Source organism: Pan troglodytes, chromosome 6, assembly GCF_028858775.2.
Source record: "Pan troglodytes isolate AG18354 chromosome 6, NHGRI_mPanTro3-v2.0_pri, whole genome shotgun sequence".
Lineage (NCBI taxonomy): Eukaryota > Metazoa > Chordata > Mammalia > Primates > Hominidae > Pan > Pan troglodytes.
The window spans coordinates 45,766,844-45,786,520 of NC_072404.2; the positions used below are offsets into that span (position 1 = coordinate 45,766,844).

Here is a 19,677-nt window from a genome sequence, read left to right on the forward strand (position 1 = left end):
TTTTCTACATTTCACTCTAACTGGTAAAATGTAGACATCAACAGATCTTTATATAGCAGTGAAGCAGTTCCATATCTCAAATGTGTTGGTAGGAAGATAAAATGGCATAAAATGATATACATTGTGCAAATATCAATTTCCTGTAGTTATGTAAAGATGTATCTGTACTGTCTTTTCAACTCCCTGTAAGTCTGTAACTACTGCGAAATCAAAAGCTTTAAAAAGTATAGGATAAAAGTATTGAATATGCTGCTTTAAAAGGGACAGGGTACAGTTTTATTGGCTTAGAGAAAAAAAGCGGGGGCAGGGATGAGGTGACAGTCCTCCTCACCTGAATAATTCCAGCTGAGGATTAAACATATCTCTTCCCAAATACTTTGATTTATCTTCTAGGTATACTTCTCTTACAATTTATTAGAAAGCTGGTTACTTAATAGAGATAACTGAAGAGATACTAATTTTCATGCAAACCCATCAAAATGTATTGAAACAGATACTTTTCTGCTGCTAACATATTTAGGAAAAATAGTTTTATTTTTAGTAAATAAAATCTCCACTTATTTCAATAAAAATGGCAAGGAGAAAATGTCATAAGATTATCCTGCCATGTAAAATAAGCTGCTCCCCAAAGGACTGTGTCAAGATTGGTTTTAAATAGAAAATATCTATTTTAAATATATTTAGATTATAATTGCCTGGGGGTTGGCAAACTTTTTCTGTAAAGGGCCAGATACGAAATACCTTAGGCTGTACAGGCCTTCAGATCTCTGTCACAACTGTTCACCCGCGCGGTGTAGTGTGAAGGCATCCACAGACAAAATGTAAACACACAGGTGTGGCTGTTCTAATAAAACCTCACCAAACAGGCAGCACAGGCCACAGTATGCTGACCTCTGCACTAGCCTCATCTCAGGTTAACTGTCCTCTAGTTATTAAAAAAGAAACCCAAAATTAAGTTACACAAAAGTAATTTTTAAAAACTACTTTGGATGTTAAAATGGGGCCAAAGGTAGAATCCACTGAGGTAAAAGTTCTTGACGAGCAGTCAGGAAATCTGAATGATTCTGTCCTTTGTTCTGCCCATAACCAGCTGTGAGCTCTTGGGCAAATCACATATTCCCTCTGCGATTCCATTATTGCATCTCTAATCTGAAAAAGTAGAGGAGGGATTCCATCCAATTTTGTTACTATAAATTTCAGTTCAAGCAAACTTACTCCCACTGTTAACAACAAAAGTTTCAAAAGACTCATTTAAATAATTTATAACATAGTTCTGGTTAGGCATGATGAGCTAAAAATGAGAGTTGGGGTATTAAAAGCAAACAAAAAAAGCTGAAATATGAAGACTATCCAAAAAACAGCATCAAAAACCATGAAATACACAGGGATACAGTTAAAGGATATACAGGATCTCTGCACTGAAAAATGTAAAACACTGCTGAGAAAAAATGAAGTAAATGGAAAAACATGTTTATGGATTGGATGACTACTTGACTTATAGATTCAGTGAATCCTAATAAAAATCCACAAGGCTTCTTCTGGGAGTATTTGGTGGAAATTGACAAAATTTATTTGGAAATGCAAAGGACCTAGAATAAACAAAGCAGTTTGCAGAAGAAGAAATTAGAACGTCTGTTTTACCTGAGATCAAGACTTACCAAGTTTTGACAAAAAGATAAACAGAATGGAACAAAACTAGATCCACAGATATATGGTCAAATGATTTTAGACCGGGCACCAAAACAGTTTAACAGTGAAAGGAGACTCTTTGACAAGTGGTGCTGGAACCACTGAATGTTCAGTAGAATGTTCAAAGGTATTTGATGCCTACCTACTTTATGGCATATAAAAATACTAATTCAAGGTGAATCACAGACCTGAATATTCGATACAACTATCATACTCCTAAGAAAAATAAGAGTATCTTCATGAGCTTGGGTAGGCAAAGACTTCTTAAAGAGCACAAAGAAAGCATTAACTGTAAAACAAAAATTCATAAATTGGATTTCACCAAAACTAAACCCTTCTTCTCATCAACAGATACTACTGAGAACAGGCAAGCTATAGAGTGGGAAAAGATATATGTGACACATAAATCTGACAATCCTTTATGTCCAGAATGCACAAAGGAGTCCTATCCAATTAAAAGGAAAAAAGGACATGAAAAGTACTGTCCATTAGTCATCAGGGAAATGCAAACTAAACCACCATGAGATACCGCCACATATCCAGAAGCATGGCTAAAATGCAACAGGTGGACAATACCAAATGTCGGCAAGGATGTAAAAAACAACCAGAGTACAATGTGCTGGCAGGAACACAAAACAGCACAATGGTTTTAGAAAACTGTTGGGCAGTTTCTTAAAAAGTTAAATATACAGCTACCATAAGACCTAGCAATTCTACTCCTAGCTTTTTAATCCAAGAGAAATGAAAACATGTCCACAAAAATCCCTGTACAAGAATATTTATAGCACATTTATAATAGCCCTACAGAAACAGCTCAGGGGTCCATGAACAGAAGGATAGCTACATAAACTATCATGCATTCAAATAGCACGACACAACAATAAAAAGGAACAAACCAGGCTGGGCATGGTGGCTCACGCCTGTAATCCCAACACTTTGGGAGGCCGAGGTGGGTGGATCACTTGAGGTCAGGAGTTCGAGACCAGCTTGACCAACATGGTGAAACCCCATGTCTACTAAAAAAAAAATACAAAAATTAGCCGGGTGTGGTGGCGCATGCCTGTAATCCCAGCTACTTGGGGAGCTGAGGCAGGAGAATCCCTTGAACCTGGGAGGTGGAGGTTGCAGTGAGCCAAGATCCCACCATTGCACTCCAGCCTGGGCAACAAGAGCAAAACTCCAGTCTCAACAACACAACACAAAACAAAACAAAAAAAAGCAACAAACTGCTGATATAAGCATCGACATAGATGAATCTCAAAGACATCATGCTGAGTTACAGAAGCCAAATGGTGCATGCTGTATGATTCCAACTACATGAGTTTGAGGATAAGGAAAACCAGTGCAACAGAACAGGAGTGTGGTTAAAGGAGTGAGTACATTTGTCAAGCCTGATGAGACTGTATGGATTTAGATCTGTACATTTCATGATATGTAAATTATATCCCCTTCTCTCCAAAACAATAGTGATTAAGGCTCTCGAGGTTAAGATCAAGGTGTTCAATCTAGCTTTTTAAATTCTGCAACAGATAGAATGGATGAGGTGGCCAATCTTGGACTATATATATAGTACATGGCTATTTTTCATTTTTATCAGTCTAATTCAAATTGAGGTGTGAGTTTAAAATGTATTTAGGATTAGTCTGCTGATGCTAGTCATCTTTCTCCTATCTATATTCATGTATGTTGGTGTCCATGGATTGGTATTTATTTTTTCTAAACAGGTATAGGCCTCTATGGACTGAGCCACGCACCACCCCCATTACATTACTGAGGACTGTAATTCACGTTCTGTCTCACATTCTCTAAGTGATCTTTATAACCCTTTAATACATTTTTCTTCCAAACTGAGGTTAGCTGGAAAAATTTAAGAGATTCAACAATGAGCATCTGTCCTTCCTCTATGCCACTACTAGAGAAAGGTATTAATTACCTCCTAGTTTTCATTTGAAAGCAACAAAACACAAGATCAATCAAATATCATTTCCCAGTTGATTAAAACTTATACATTTTGTACATTTCATAAACAACGTCTCATCACACCAAAATATTGTTGAATTATAGTTAAAATTGGATTTATAAACCGAGTAAACTCAATAGTACTGTTTAGTCCTTTATAAATTTGGTGATAGAAAAAAAGAAACATTAACAGCTTTAGATAAGTGTAGAGCTAGCTGGCAGTTATTAATAGATTTTATTTGGCCTAATACTATGAGGGCTCTTCATGCCCTGTTTTTATCTTATAAACCAAAAAATGCCAATACACCTTTACAAGTATATTCTGAAGGGCTTCTTAAAAAAGCACCCTATGACTCAGTATTTAAGCACAACAGCAGCTAAAGATACGCAGCAAACTGAAGTGGCCAGCTAAAAGAAAACAGATCTTTCTCACAAATACAGCAATTATATTAAATATATTTAAGCACAACAGCAGCTAAAGATACGCAGCAAACTGAAGTGGCCAGCTAAAAGAAAACAGATCTTTCTCACAAATACAGCAATTATATTAAATATATTTATTACGAGTATAAAATGGTTTTTAAAAAGCCCAAATGATTCTGATTTTAAAACTTGATGACAGATCCATCAAGTACAAACGTGTCATTCAATAGTGGTTATTTTTTCCTGGTCACCTCCTCCCTATTTTTTCAGAGAGATAAATATTTGCCTAATACTGTGTTTAACTTCTTCCAAGACTTACCTGAGACTCAACACTGTGGCCATGGATATTCATTAAAAACTCTATCCTTCTTCCAAGACTTACCTGAGACTCAACACTGTGGCCATGGATATTCATTAAAAACTCTATCACTGTGGCACAATTTCTTCTTCTGCATTTTGGAGCTTGTTTAGGAATGCTAGGTTCCAGGAAACTGTATAAATAAAGCCAATTTAGTGAGAAAACAGTGCAACCTGGTTGTCTGAAGTGCCTGATGAATTTCACCTAATGGTGTAAAGAGCACTCCCAGGTGCTTTGACAGGTTCACACAGCAGGACTGGGTGAGATTACTGACTTTGTATATGTCTATGACATTTACACACATTTGGGTATTTACTGTACATACTTTAAAATAGTGGTTAGGTGCTGTCATTTTCATGATTTTGACAGTTGAGAAACCATGTTAGGGAGAGAGATTTGTGCGACACCCTAATCAGATCGTGAAGGGACAGGTCTGAGTTGTTCATAGTGCAGAGCGAGGCATGGCCACGGTACACAGCACACAGGTGATAGGCAAATATTTAATGCACTGAGCCTTTTGTGTGTAAGGATAATTAGTTACTTTAAGGTATTCGGCATACACTTTTACATTTCCATATTTTAATTGGACTTTACTGGTCACTGTGGGGCATAGATACAACTGAACTGTTCAATCCTAATCAAATAAAACTATTAGTACATTCTTATACATCTTTTTGGGACAAAGTACCTTCTACTTACAGAGTATCCAATGTAAATTTTTTTATGGACAAAGTAAATGTTTATAAATATTTTGGCATTTTATAACTTTTCCTAGCATAGCTTGAGGGCTAATAAGAAACTCAGCAGAAACAGGCTGTGGTTGGCATGAAGACACACACTCTCTCTCTCTCTCTCTGCTCTAGGGGATTTTACTCACTTTGGGACAAAAGCAATATAGTAGCATCTTTTCACTGACCAAGGTAACCAGAGTGTTGATCAGATCACACTGATACCTACAAGTGGCCAAAATTAAATGAGAAGCATGGGGGGAGGTGCCAGGAAGTGGCAGGGGTATAGAGTGTGAGAGAGAACAGATGCATGTGAGTGTGGTGTGATGAGGGAAGCAGCTCAAGAGCTGACACCTAAACCCAGAATAATTTCAGAGGTGAAAAATTACCACCTCTCTTACTAGTGACATTGAAGAGAAAAAAAAATTAGGGTTTTTCACTGATATGTTACTAGCATTTAGGCAAAAACACAACAGAAACCAAATCAAGTCACTATAAAGCAGTAAGAAAATATTTAAAAAAGACATTATCAAACTTTAGTGAATGTTATTCTAAGTCTCGAAAATTTAGATGTCTGTTTAGACTAAAATTTTGCCAAAAACAAATCCAAAGTGAAAAAGTAGCAATTTTAGTAGACATTAACAAACATTATGCAGATATAGATACACATATGAATAATGCAAGAGATTTACAGAAATGTAGTTTTGGCACTTTTACTTGGATTTTTTAAAGAAAGTGAATACAAGTATCTTTGTACACAAATTCTCATTCTGGAGAAATAGGATGTAGAATTCAAAGGTGCCAACATCTCCCTTCTTAAAAATAACATTGAAATGGGTAACTGTACCTGTTAAATCTCCTGGTTGGCAACTTTTAAAATCTGGCTTCCACCTAACTCCACAAATTTGACAAAGTTAATTTGTTTGTGTAAGTGATACTGGTTATCCACTTCCAGTACATGTACCATTTGGCCAGAGGTCCATAAATAATATTAACATTTTCAATGTAGAAATCTTGAAGTTCTAAAGGGAAATACTGCTCAGTAGATAAATTCTCCTGGAATTTCTTGTAGCAAAGGTTCCTCAAATTTAAATCGTTTGGAAATGGCCTTTTGCTCCATTTTCTCTTTTTCAGACTGTCTGCATTGTCCTAGAGTATATGAAGTAACTACAATTAACTCTTCGGTTACAATGGATTCCTCGGTTTCTGATTTGTCGGTATCTGAATTAATTTCAGGCACAGAATGACCTTCTTGGAGGGCATTTGCTTCTTCTAGTGCCTTTTCCATCCTGAAAGAAGGCTCTTGAATACTGCTCTGTGTCAACCAGGGGTGCTTTAGACATTCTTCAGCAGTGGCTCGATCTCTGTAAAGATATACATGTTTTACAGTTAAGACATGTTAGAACTTCAATTAAAATTAGAGCATAAGGTACTGTATTTATTGCATTATATTTTGGGAAGTCTGACAAGTTGGCAAAAATCTTACTGTGATTCCTGAATAAAACTAGTAGTCTTGGAATTTGGGTGAAATTTCCCACAATGCTGAAAATTTTGTGAAAATGTTGAAATATTTTAAGTAAGTTATGTCTGAAACGCTTTCTTGAGAGACATCAAGAACAGATGGGAAGTATCTGCTAGAGATTAGCTGTCATTTCACTGTCAATTTCTACTAACCATGAATTATGAGTGCTATTTACTGCCATGACACATTTGCAATAATACAGTTTTGCTAATTAATATTTAAATCCTGTTATACTGAGGTATGGTTCACATTTTCTCAAAATATTTTCATTTTTGCCCCCTTTTCTTTCAAGTTATATTAAGCCAAGGGTTTCACCTAGATTTATGTCAACATTTTTGTGTTTCCATTATGGTGTTTTAGATGTTGAACTATTTTTGGTTGGAGGAGATTCAATAAAAAACTGTCAGTTTTTTAATATTGAATTAGTTCAATATTAAACTAATAAAAATAATACTTACTCAGGTTTCTTAACTAAAAGTGTCCTGATGAAATCAACAGCCGACTCAGACAAAACATCAAATTCTTCCTCAGAATAACTTAAATTCATCTGTGAGATGTTTAAGAATGTTTCTTGTTTATCATTGCCTAAGAAAGGTGATATTCCTGTAAGCATGACATATGTTAACACTCCAATGCTCCTAAATTAGAAAGAAAATGCAAGAGAAATTTAGTACCATACTCATTTCTTGAAACTAATTTGATCAATTTTTCATTAATAACTCTTACCACATATCTGTTGCCATGCTTATAGGATCATAACTAAGAATTTCAGGAGCTAGTATCAGAAAGAGAAGAAAACATTTAGTTTTGTGGAAAAAAATTCCTAATTTGCTCTAAGAGATAAAAAACTAAGCATTAGAAACTATAAGGCACTATCCAATGTTTGGGCTAAAATGAAAGGTTACCATAAATTAATATGAATTAATATAAAGCCTAACTAGATGTTTGTAATTAACTTGTTTACTTTTCACACTTCTACCCACCATTGTTGAGTCCCTAGTATTTTACAAAATATTTAAATATTTTAAAAACACCAAATATAAACAGACAATTTCTGTGTTATAAAGCATTGTCTCTATCAGATCATGGCTTTTAAAACTTTCTCACTGCCACTGATATTTCTGCTTCTTCATTGCCCCACCCTCACCCGTGGCACTTTCGCCTCTCACCTGGGCCTTTTCAACTACTTGTCCCACCCCTCTGATCTATTTTTCTGTTGCTGTCAGAGTGAGCTTTTTAAAACATCTACCCATTAACAAAAAGTCAACAAGGTTAAAAAAAAAAATTGGGCATTCTGAGACTACAGGCATGGGACAAAGGCAACTAAGTTCCATCTATAGAATTGAGAAAAATAATATGCTTTGAGGCTGGGTACCCAGCACTTTGCAAGGCCAAGGCAGGAGGATTGCTTGAACCAGGAGTTCAAGACCAGCCTGGGCAACATAATGAGACTCTGTCTCTACAAAAAATAAACAAAAGCTAGCCGAGTGTCATGGTGCATGCCTGTAGACCCAGCTATTGGGGAGGCTGAGGTGGGAGGATCACTTGAGTCTGGGAGGTCAAGGCTGCAGTAAGCCGAGATAGTGCCAGTGCACTCCAGCCTGGGTGATAGGGTGAGACTGTGTCTCCCAAAAAAAAAAAAAAAAAAAAAAAAGCTTTGATATAAAGTAAATTGTTGCTGCCACACATAAACACAATAGAAAGACACTGTCAAATATGCAAGGATTCAGGAAAAATATTATAAAAATGCTCCTTAAAAAATCTACTCACAATCCACTTAACTAAAGATTTTTTTTTCAAAACTATACAAATAAGGAGGCTAAACTATTAAAATGCAGTCAATAAGTACTGAATCCACGGAAAAACAGATCAAAGACTAAAAACTGTGGTAATTACAATTAAAAAAAGGAATGAAAATGTTCTATTTCTATGAAAAAACGAAATACTCAAGGTCATGTATCTACTACTCATTTGTGACAAACCCCCATAGAATAAATGAGTGGGAGGAAGAGGTTGGAAAGGAAATGCGAGGTATGCTAATCTCCTAAATTTTGATTTCTGAAATGGTTGAGTGAGAAACAGAGGTTGTGAATGTTAAAGTTTCAAAAGAAGTGACTAGGAAATTAAAAATGAAATGCATAGCATCCAAATTACCGGGGAAGAAACAGTAAAACAGACCACATAGCAAGACTGTGGGAGGAAGGGTACAGGAAATACCAATAGCTTACTTTTTTGAGTGCTTATTACGTGCTGAATACTGGTTTAAGGGCTTTGTACAGCAAATCCAATGAAATCCTTACAAATTCCCTATGAGGTCGGTACTATTACTAGCCCCTTTTTATGGACAGAGGAATCTGAGGTATAAAGAGATTTAAGGGCCAAGGTCACATAGATGGCAAGTACAGGGCCAGAACTCACACCAGTTTCTGTGTGTATGTAAAATGACTGTGGGAGGCATAAACTCACCTTTTAAAAGGTGAGTCACGGAAGGAAAAAGAGGAGAGTCCCTTTGTTTTTCTGTATTATGTACTTTTGAATCATTTTTAGTTTTTTTCTTTTTGGATTGAGCTTGTACTTCCATTATAATGTTTTGAGATGGGGAAAGGCTCTTGATAGAAAATTTAAAATTTACTAAGGAACAGAAAGCTCTAAAACAAATCACTAGCCTGGGCAACACAGTGAGACCCATCTTTACCAAAAAAACAAACAAAAAACTGGCCCGCTGTGCTGGCACGTGCCTGTGGTCCCAGCTACTCGGGAGGCTGAGGCAGGAGGAGCTCAAGTTGGGAGCTGCAGCAAGCTATGATGGTGCCACTGCATTCCAGCCTGGGTGGCAGAGTGAGACTCTCTCAACAACAAAGAAAGCATTAAAACAAAACAAAACCCCACCTCATTCAGGGCAATAATTACTATTTTGATTTTTCAGCTCACAGACCTACATTCTGCAGTCTTGTGTATTTGAGCTTACAATGGTACCCATTAAATTTGGCTAAAACACTTGGGTTGCTGTTTTCCCTAAAGAAACACTATTAAGTCACATCCCCAAAACTTACTTAGTGGTCATGACGCATATTAGTCAGCGTACTGAAAATTAAGTATTCTGGCCCATTAAAATATATAAAAAATTTTAAAGGTTGTTTCTGTGCCTGTGGCATCTTTTATTATCTAATTAACTAAGGATCTTTTTAAAAATCTCTGAATTATTTTTTGAACTATCATTGCCATACAGGTTTGTTTTCTTCAACCCTATCGGCCCTCCTGAGTCTTTCTGTGCTCCGGATAGCTCTTTTCTTGTAACATCCTCAGTCCTTCAAGAACTACTCACTCCTTTTACCCTCTTCTCTGAAAGGAGACCCTGCTCTCTTCATTCCCCCTCTTCTAGCCTGTATTTGCTCACTTCACACTTCTACCCTCAGGCACGGAGTCTTCCCTCAGGCCCAGGCCACAGCCTTCTCCATTCCTGCCACGGCCGCCCTCCTCTTCTCCCAGGTCTGCTGGCAGCCTAGGTGACTTCCACACTGATGTCCATGACCCAGACAGCCTACCTTCACAGCTTCTTGATTTCCTGGTCTAAAAAACTGCCTTTCCAGCCTTATATCCAAGGCCTCATAATTACAAAGAGCTATTTCACCACTGAAATTTTAAATATTAATATTCTTTTTTTTTTTTTTGAGACGGAGTCTCACTCTGTCGCCCAGGCTGGAGTGCAGTGGCACGATCTTGGCTCACTGCAAGCTCCGCCTCCCAGGTTCACGCCATTCTCCTGCCTCAGCCTCCCGAGTAGCTGGGACTACAGGTGCCCACCATCACGCCTGGCTAATTTTTGTATTTTTAGTAGAGACAGGTTTTGCCATGTTGGCCAGGCTGGTCTCACATTCCTGGCCTCAAGTGATCTGCCCACCTTGGCCTCCCAAAGTGCTGGGATTACAGGCGTGAGCCACTGCACTTGGCCTAACTATTAATAATCTAATCTCTGGTCACAACCTCTCAATTTCACAGCCTTATTCTACAGATACCTTAAAAAGACCATCAAACTATTAATCTTTCAAACTCCAATTTTCCTCAGTTTATCAAAGAAAGTAATAGTTGACTTCTTTGATGATACGCCTACACCCATGGAGTATCATCATTCAGCTGCTTTCTTGCTGCTACCTTCAATGTTTAAGCTCCTTTTTCTTTCTGCCAGAAGCACTCAACCATGGATCCAACCAAATGCCCTCTCTGCTCCACACTTCTATGGAGCCTCAGACTTGGCAATTCCTTTGTCAATGTTTGTTATCAACCAGAACATCCTTAAAGGTCCTTACTTGTTAAATATCCTCCCACCCTCAGATAAGCTAATATCCTACTTTGTTAAGAAAATCCTCTCCTATTCCTTTTAGAAGTAATCCCTTCAAATTCTCTTAGCTCTGTAGTGAAGAGATAGTGAAGAGATCACCAATTTGGTATCTTACTCTTGAACGTTTTCCATTGTAAAATGTAATCCAAAGGAATAAATCTCTGATGGTAGAATTTCAACATAGTAGATAGCTGGCTCCACTATGAGTCATGCCACATGGACAAGTCCCCTAATGAAGGTGATGCCTGACCCCAGAACAAAACTACTTTTATGAATACTTACCCACATATTCAGGGGTACCCATAATTTCTCGGAGCTCTTCACTGTTCTTCAATATTCTTGAAAGGCCAAAATCAACAATCTTAATGTCACCCAATGGAGATTCACTTGTCAACAGAATATTCTGAGGCTAAAAGACAATATACCCCCGCAAAAATCAATACAACTATGATTAAGTACACAAAACATGCAGCCCATAAAACATATTTCACCTATGAAACTGAGACTGAGGAATTTAACAGTAAACAGTCATTTGTTAAAGAAATATTTTTACAATTTATTGCCTATGTATAAGGCAGCAGGCCTGTACTCTCTTGTATTTTCAATCTCTTCCCCTACCCTGGCTCTTCCTCAGCATATAAAAATGTTTCTATCCCTACCTTATGGAAACCATTGCCCATGATCCTGAATCTCCTTGCATGCAGCACGCTTGCTCCTACTATTCCCTCAAAGCTCAGCTTCTTGGAAGCATGGTCAAGCACAATTGGTATTGTTTTCTCAGTGCAACTAAATCTCTTTTGCCCCCTTGACTGAATCTGCCTTCATTAAGGTCACAATAACTTCAATAATCAAAGACCCACCAAATCCCGTCTGTGTCTTTCAGGGACTATTTTGCATGCAATGATTTCTGTAGCACTGGGCACTGTCAAGCATCCTTGTATTGTTGAAATTCCTCCCCATTTTCTCCACCTTGGGTCTCTTCCTTCTTCTACAGATCCCTCACAATTTTCTCAATGTTTTCCTTCTGTCCTCCTTTTAAATATTTGTGTTGTTCAGGATCTCTCGCTGCATGGCCCTCTTCTCCCACCACTCTGCATTCTATTTTGGAGCGATTTCATCTACTTCCAAAGCTTCAGCTGCCACTTACATACTGATGACTTCTACCCTAAGTTCTCTCTGGACTTGTGAGTGGGGATATGTGGGGTGAGGACATGTACAGTAATGGGAAAGAGCTCCCCAGAGCCACAGAATCAGTGAGGTTCATATCCATGGAGTCATTTTTACCCAGTGGAAAATAACCTAAGATACTTTCACATAAAAAGACAAGCAAATATATTATGGACTAGAATGTAAAATTCATTAAATTTTTAAAACACGAAATTTGAAAGGAAAGTTTGTGTTTGCATTATAAAGGGTCCTCACTTAATGTTTTCTGCCATTAAGAATATTTCCAAAGGTAAGCTGAGAAACATTGGTAAATTACAAATACTTCACTCTAACACCCAGTGTTTTAAGATTGGGCCCCTGCTTCCTTTTCAAGATTAATCTGTCACGGCTCCAAAGGCAATCTGTGCTCCAAATCAAACAGTCTGTAATCCCTAAATAACACAGCTACTCCCACATCTCATGCCTTTACACACGTACTGCCTTTGTTCAGGACGCCCTCTCCCCTTTTCTCCCTGACAGATTTATTCTCATTCCTCATTCCATGCATGATGGGTCTCAATAAAGAACCAATTCCTCTGTAAAGCCTGCCCTGGCCTCCCCTGCTCCTTCCAGGGAGGGCTTAATGGCTGTCCCGTCCCTGCTCCACTGCATGGTGTACACAGCATGCTTACTCCATAGTTTTGTTAGCTGTTTGTTTCTGTCTCCATCACATTGGTCCCCTAGATGTATAGAATGAATGTTCACATTTCCTTTCCTTCCATTCATATTCTGCCCCTCCATCTGACTTCTGTCCTCTCATTCCACTACAAATCACAAAATCCAGTGATATTCTTCAATGCTTTTTTCTGGACCACTCCCTTAGCAGTGTTTGACAAAGTTAACCACTCCTTCCTTGTTTATATGTTATCTTTCTCTTGGCTCCCATGACAAAACACTGTCCTGGCTTTCTTCCTATCTCTGGCTGGGTCTTCCATCTCCTCTGATGGGCCACCTTCTTTTACCTGGTCCACTGGATGCTGGGTTTCTCAAGGCTTGATCTTGAGGCCTTTCCTCTTTTTACTCCAAACTCTCAAGCTTGCATGATCTGCACCCAAGGCTTAAATATCACCTACACCTTAAGACTCACAATGTTTTTCTCTCTTTCAGACCTCTTCAACCAGCTGCTTACCTATTATCTCCCCTTTGATGTCTCAAAGGTACCTCAAATTCAACATGACCAAAAACAGACTCCTATTTTCCTTCCTAAATCATATTCTCCCTATGCCAATGACAGGCGTCTCAGTGAATGCTATGATCATCCCTCAGAATAGGAGAGAACACTAACAATCATCTTGGCCATTCCTTTCCTCCCCGCTCTTCCATTTAGCTAACCTGTCACCATAGTTGATTTTAAATACTAAATTCCAAGCATTTCTAGACTTCGCCTATTTCTCTCCATCTACGGAAAATTAAAGCTACCTTTCTTGCTCTATTGCAATGGCCTCTTCAAAGGTTTGCTAGGATCTATTTTGCCCACATTGCAGCCAGAAGGTTCTTTTGTATTATATAAATTGGATCTGTTGTCCCCTTTCCTAAACCCTTCCACAGCCTCCCACTGCTCTTAGGTAACCTCCAAACTCCTTCGCATGGTGTGCATGTCCTGAAGTCCAGCTTCTGCCTAACTAGCTCTCCAGACTCATCATATGCCATGATCCCCCGGCTCCATGAAGCTGGGTCCCACGGGACACTTTCCAGTCTCATACTTGCCATGCTCCCTCTCACAAGAGTGAATTTGTATATGGTATTCCCTCAGTCTAGAACACTTTTTTCTGTTCTTCTTTGCCTAGTCTCAACTTGGTGAGAAGGCCTAAGATGGTAGTGAAGCAGATTACAACAATTTCCATAGATGAGGGGCTACAATATGAAAAACGAAATTGAGGCATAGATGGTCCCTCTTTTTTTTGAGACGGAGTCTCACTCTTTTGCCCAGGCTGGAGTGCAGTGGCGCGATCTCGGCTTCCTGCAAGCTCCACCTCCCAGGTTCAGGCCATTCTCCTGCCTCAGCCTCCCGAGTAGCTGGGACTACAGGAGCCCGCCACCACGCCCGGCTAATTTTTTGTATTTTTAGTAGAGACGGGGTTTCACCGTGTTAGCCAGGATGGTCTCGATCTCCTGACCTCGTGATCCGCCCGTCTCAGCCTCCCAAAGTGCTGGGATTACAGGCGTGAGCCACCGCGCCCGGCCAGACGGTCCCTCTTTTTAAAAAGGGTCTTACCTTCTATCCAACCATCCATCCTACCCTTTTCTATTATGAAAATGCCCGTAGGTTTATCAGTCTGAATTCAGAGAATGGGAAGAATCTACAGCTTCATGAGGACAGAAGTCACAGTACTGATTACTCTTTTGTCACTGTGATCAGTGCCTACCACACATTTATATTTGTTGGGTGAATGAATGGAAGAAACATAACTATAAAAAAATTAACAGGGTGTCTATTTTGTGTTAGGACTAGTGGTAGTATAAATATTAGCAATAAGAACGCCCTACTGTCAGAGTTTATAATCAAGAGAAAATAGATGAACCTGCCAGGCTCAAGTCACTCTTCTGTGAATTGCACCATGAGAGCAATATATACAAAGTGCTCAGGCGATAAATATATCAGAGCGATTAATTCTGCCCTGGAAAATTACAGAGGAGATATGTGAGCAGACCCTGAAGGGTAAAAAGATTTCCTCATTTTTTCAACAAATATTTATTGATTGCCTAATGAGCTAGGCCCTGGGGAAATAACAGAAAACAAGACACCAGTCCTCTCTTTTGGAGCCCTGCATCTTAATGAAGACAAATAAGTACACCTCAGGTCGCTTTAAGCACTATGGGGAACTCAAAGCAGGGTGATGGGCGAGAGTGGTTGCTTGGGGTGTGTGCATGGGCATGTTATCTTTAGGGGAGTCAGAGAAGGCCTCTCTAAGAAGGCAACCTGAGGGAGGAGAGGACGATGTTAAAAAAGAGCCAGTCACGGCTCAGTGTCCTGGAGGGGTTGGAGTACGCAGGAAGCATTCCAGGCAGAGGGAAGAGAAGTATAGAGGCCGTACTGCTGTGGAGCATCTGCAGGAAATCCTGTGTGGCTGGACGACAGCACAAGGCAAAAGGGGTATGAGTGGTGGGAGGCATGAGGTTGGAAAGGAAATGGCTAGGAGATCACAGGGCTTTGTAGGCTATTCTGGAGTAAATGGCAGAAGGCAGGCCACATTTTCTTTGTTAATTAGCTTCTAGCTAATTCTTCACGAAAAAAACACCTATGTACCATCATGACTATGAGTCCTCAGACTTTTCAAGGCAATTTTAGTTTTCGTATGTTAATAAAATACTATAGTACAACAAAAGGGCTGGGCGCAGTGGCTCACATCTGTAATTCCAGCAATTTGGGAGGCTGAGGTGAGTGGATTGTTTGAGCTTAGGAGTTCGAGACCAGCCTGGGCAACATGATGAAAACCTGTCTCCACCAAAAATACAAAAAATTAGCCAGGCATGGTGGTGTACACCTGTAGTCCCAGCTACTTGGGAGGCCGAGGTGGGAGGATCACTTGAGCCTGGGAGGCAGAGGTTGCAGTGAGCCGAGATAGTGCCACTGCACTCCAATCTGGGTAACAGAATACGACCCTATCAAAAACAAACAAACAAACAAAAAAACCAAAAACTATAGTAACCACAAAATGTCTATTATTCAGGCAAATTTGATAGGAGGGCTTTGGTTCAGTGATACATATTCATAATTGAATGTTTTGCCCTTTTGAGTACACACAAAATGCCAGGTGAAATACTGCTAGGGAAAATCTTCACCAAATCTTGAGATTTTCTTGTGATTAGTAAACATGTACATTCTATGAGTGTTCTTAAATACCATTTGTTCCCTTAAAATAGTTTAAATGTTTTTCCCTTTTATGTGTTTACACTTTATATTCCCTGAGAAATGCTTTCTTTAGTTACTATGCAAAAACTAATTGGTTTGGTGGTAATGTTGTAAATCCTAAATCAGTGTGATCAAATTATTAAAATCTTATTGTATGAGAAGTCTAGGCCCTGTTACATGTATCTATGATACACCAATGTGAGAGACTTTCTAAAAATGAAGTTAAACAACTGAGAGAGAGGTTGCTAGAATAAACACATTTCTCATAAAATCAGAGCTATTTCATGGGATTTCAGTTAATATTTATTATGTGGCCTTTACCAACTAACTGTGCCCTATTTTGACCACAGGACTATTTTTAAAAATAGACTTTGCTTCTCTAAATAAAATATATGTACAATTACAGGACTATAAGCTCTGTTAGTTCTTCGATGGTGAAATATATCTACTTCCAATAAGCCGAAATACATGTCCTGAAAACAAAGCTAAGTACCTCAGCATTTACAATTTAGTTAAACTTCCTTTCTAGGGAATCCAGTTCATGATAAAGAAGTTGTGGCACACAAAATCTAGTTCTATTTAAAATATATGAATCCCAGGTAGTAAGGGAGAGAAAGAAGCAAGGTCAATCAATAGAGAGGTGATGACAGTGGAATAAGCAGAAAACCTGCAGACGGTCCGTAAATAGATGGTGGCTGTAGGGAAGTCTTTTATTTATCTTGGTATCTTCATCTTTGTACATAATCCATTTAACGTTTACTGAACAATCACCACTGGAGAAGATTTAGCGGCTAAGATCATTGTAAAGTTGAGGTTAACCTGCTCAATAAGGCTTAGGGTGTCATGGGCAGGGTTTTAAGGAACATTTTATCAGACAATTAAAGTTCTAGTACATTAACTATTAAAACCCAGGTTAGAGTAGAGAAACAGGTTAATAATCCCATCTAAATTAATTTGGGGGACTGTTTAGGAATGTTTTTATTACCCCTGCTTTCAAGTAATATACTGATGCTCAAATTTAAATCTCATATGGAAAGTCCCAGCTTCTGGCTACTTTTTTTGAAATTAATTTTTAGAAATTAATGTTTTAATAAAAAAGTTTTTGAGACAGGCTCTCACTCTGTTCCCCAGGCTGGAATGCAGGGTGCAATCATAGCCCACTGCAGCCTCGAACTCCTGAGCTCAGGCAATCCTCCCGCCTCAGCTTCCTCCGTAGCTGGGACTAAAGATGCGTGCCACCATGGCTGGCTGATTTTTTTAATTTTTTGTGGAGACGAGGTCTCACTATGTTGCCCGGGCTGGTCTCAAACTCCTGGGCTCATGTGGTCCTTCTACCTCAGCCTCCCAAAGTGCTGGGATTACAGGTGTGAGCCACCAAACCTGGCCTTCTTCTAGTCTACTTTTAACCATGAGCATAACTGGGTGGAAAAGTTAGTGATAGAATCCTAGTATAGTTGTCCCATGGTATCGGTGGGGATTGGTTCAGGGACTCCTTGTAGATACCAAAATCTGTGATGCTCAAGTTCCTGATAGGAAATGGTACAGTATTTGCATATAACCTAAGCACATCCTCCTGTAAACTTTAAATCATCTCTAGGTTACTCAGAATAGCTATTATAATACCACACATCACCTCATTTGTGTGGATTCAATGAAATACTTGGTGGGGGGCCAATTCAAGTTTAGCTTTTTGGAACTTTGTGGAATTTTTGCGCCCTGAATATTTTCAACCTGTGGTTGGTTGAATCCATGGATGCAGAGGGCTGACTGTACTAACACTGCTGAAAGACTGAACCAGTACAACACCATTTGAAGAAAAAAGAGCAATAGATTTTAAGACCAGATTTCTTTGTGCTATTTTTAGTCAGTCCTCCCTCCCTCTGACAGGACTAAAACCAGGCCACTGTACTGAATGACTAATTCACCAAATTATTGAGACTGTTTGGGTACTTTTAGTTGGTTTTGTTCTGACTTTGCCAGGGTTGTTGTTTCTCAGATTTGCAATTTCTGCAACATTTTATATATTAAATGAATGGGTTTTCTCTTAATCATGGCTTGTCTTTTCTATTTTTGTGGCTGTATGGACTCATACTTTTACAGACTCCTAAATCTGCATCTGCTACTCCCTCCCCCACCCCAAGAACTTTCCCAGCTCTATTTAAGATATTTGGCTGACAGTCTTCAGTGAATCAGTCTTTTGGCAAATTGATCATTCAGGCTCTGCACCAAAGCTAAGCAGTGTATTTCCCATAGCGTCAATTATATCCTTAATAGAAGCAACTATAACAGTTGTTTTAACTTCCAACTAACTTCTATCACAGGGACAGGAGTTTCCCATTTTAACCAGCATGGAGACTAAATAGCCTAATAATTCAAAATTACCATACATATTGGGATTATCAGTTTTTAGAGAATGAAAACATAATATATTTAGCTTTGAGGCAATGTGGGAAAATAATTTCTTAAAAAATAGCCTAGTCTTTCAAACTCTTCTAGAGACCAAGAGTCAACATTATGAGCACACACTGTCGAAGACAGAGGACAGCAGACTCACTTCATCCAGACTCACAGAGGCCAATTGGAAATGACCTTTTAGTAGAAATCACTCCCACATGCATGGTTGCCATACCAACCCCGTCTCTATCCTCTCCCTCCAGTAGTTGACTCAGAGACATGTCTGACTGCACATGGAGGGGCATGAAGGCAGAAGGAAGGTTGAGAACCCTTTGGACCACTTTGTCTTCTAGTTCCTCTGGGTCGAGGAAACATGGAGAGTCCAGTTTCTAACATCAAAGGCCCGTCATCGTCATCAAGGCCTCTACTGAATCTGGAAAGAATTCTAAACCAAGTGTATTAGAGAGAAAGGAATATGATTGATACTGAATATACTGAGGAGAAAGGGATATAATTTCCTTGTGTAAATACACACTTAAAGTTGGTATTCAAGAACTTAATATTCACCTTTGATGCTCTCAAGTAACATCAAAGATCCATGACACATGGTGCTGACAACCTGTTTGACTTGCTACTTAATTAGTTCTTGAATAGTCACAGGTTCAACTGTCATAAGCTGAAAGCTCATTTCCTATAGGTGCAATGCTATTTAAATTGGGGTTCTCTTCCTGGAAGTCCATCATAAGACTAGTAAAACATCATTAAAAAATAAAACAGATACACGATTTTGCAAAGTTAAGAGTGTAAAACCAAACATGAAAGAAGCTACAGCATAAACATTTATTTTGGGAATTCCTCTGCATGGCTAATACTTAAAGTATTAGCCCAGTGAAAGTCCGTACTGCGGAGGCCATATCTTCCTTGTAAATGTTCCCGAGGGAAGCAAGGTGGAAATTTCTTGCAGCAAGGATCTTTGAACTTCTTATGCATATGACAGACTGAAGGGGAAAAGCAATGCCCCCACCCAAGCTATGAAAGGTTTTAACTAGGTAACCTTCAGCATTAACATCAGGCCACCTCAGCATGTGGGTGTGCACATGTCCACACTTGCTTTCAAAAAACGCCACTGTGTACCATGTGGCTACTGGGTCCTGAGTGTCCATTTTAGCCATGGTATTAAAAAATTAATATCTTTGAGAAAAGATA

The 19,677-nt window shown here is 38.9% G+C and overlaps 2 protein-coding genes across 36 annotated transcripts in view; one reads left to right on the top strand and one right to left on the bottom strand.

The window, feature by feature from the left end:
* COA1 (cytochrome c oxidase assembly factor 1) overlaps positions 1-19,677 on the top strand; it is a 120,971-nt gene that overhangs the window by 98,394 nt on the left and 2,900 nt on the right. For 14 of the 32 annotated variants that reach the window (XM_063813920.1, XM_063813930.1, XM_054687228.2 and 11 more), the window contains one exon: positions 6,292-6,676. The exons of 17 other annotated variants lie outside the window; for them this stretch is intronic. The gene's annotated coding sequence lies outside the window, so the exon portion shown is untranslated. Of the gene's footprint in view, positions 1-6,291; positions 6,677-19,677 lie in introns of those variants that run through there. One more of the 32 variants, XM_063813912.1, reaches the window with a different exon arrangement.
* The window catches only part of STK17A (serine/threonine kinase 17a), a 53,968-nt gene that overhangs the window by 5,972 nt on the left and 28,319 nt on the right, over positions 1-19,677 (bottom strand). Inside the window, exons 4-8 of one of the 4 annotated variants that reach the window (XR_001719209.3) lie at positions 11,301-11,427; positions 7,406-7,454; positions 7,138-7,317; positions 6,005-6,521; positions 4,454-4,562 (exon numbers count right to left, since the gene is read on the bottom strand). Coding sequence is in view for 2 of the 4 variants with exons in the window: in XM_009452955.5 (XP_009451230.1) it covers positions 6,197-6,521; positions 7,138-7,317; positions 7,406-7,454; positions 11,301-11,427 (681 nt within the window). In the remaining 2 variants the exon portion in view is untranslated. Of the gene's footprint in view, positions 1-4,182; positions 4,563-5,854; positions 6,522-7,137; positions 7,318-7,405; positions 7,455-11,300; positions 11,428-19,677 lie in introns of those variants that run through there. The other 3 variants (XR_001719208.3, XM_009452955.5, XM_063814174.1) reach the window with 3 other exon arrangements.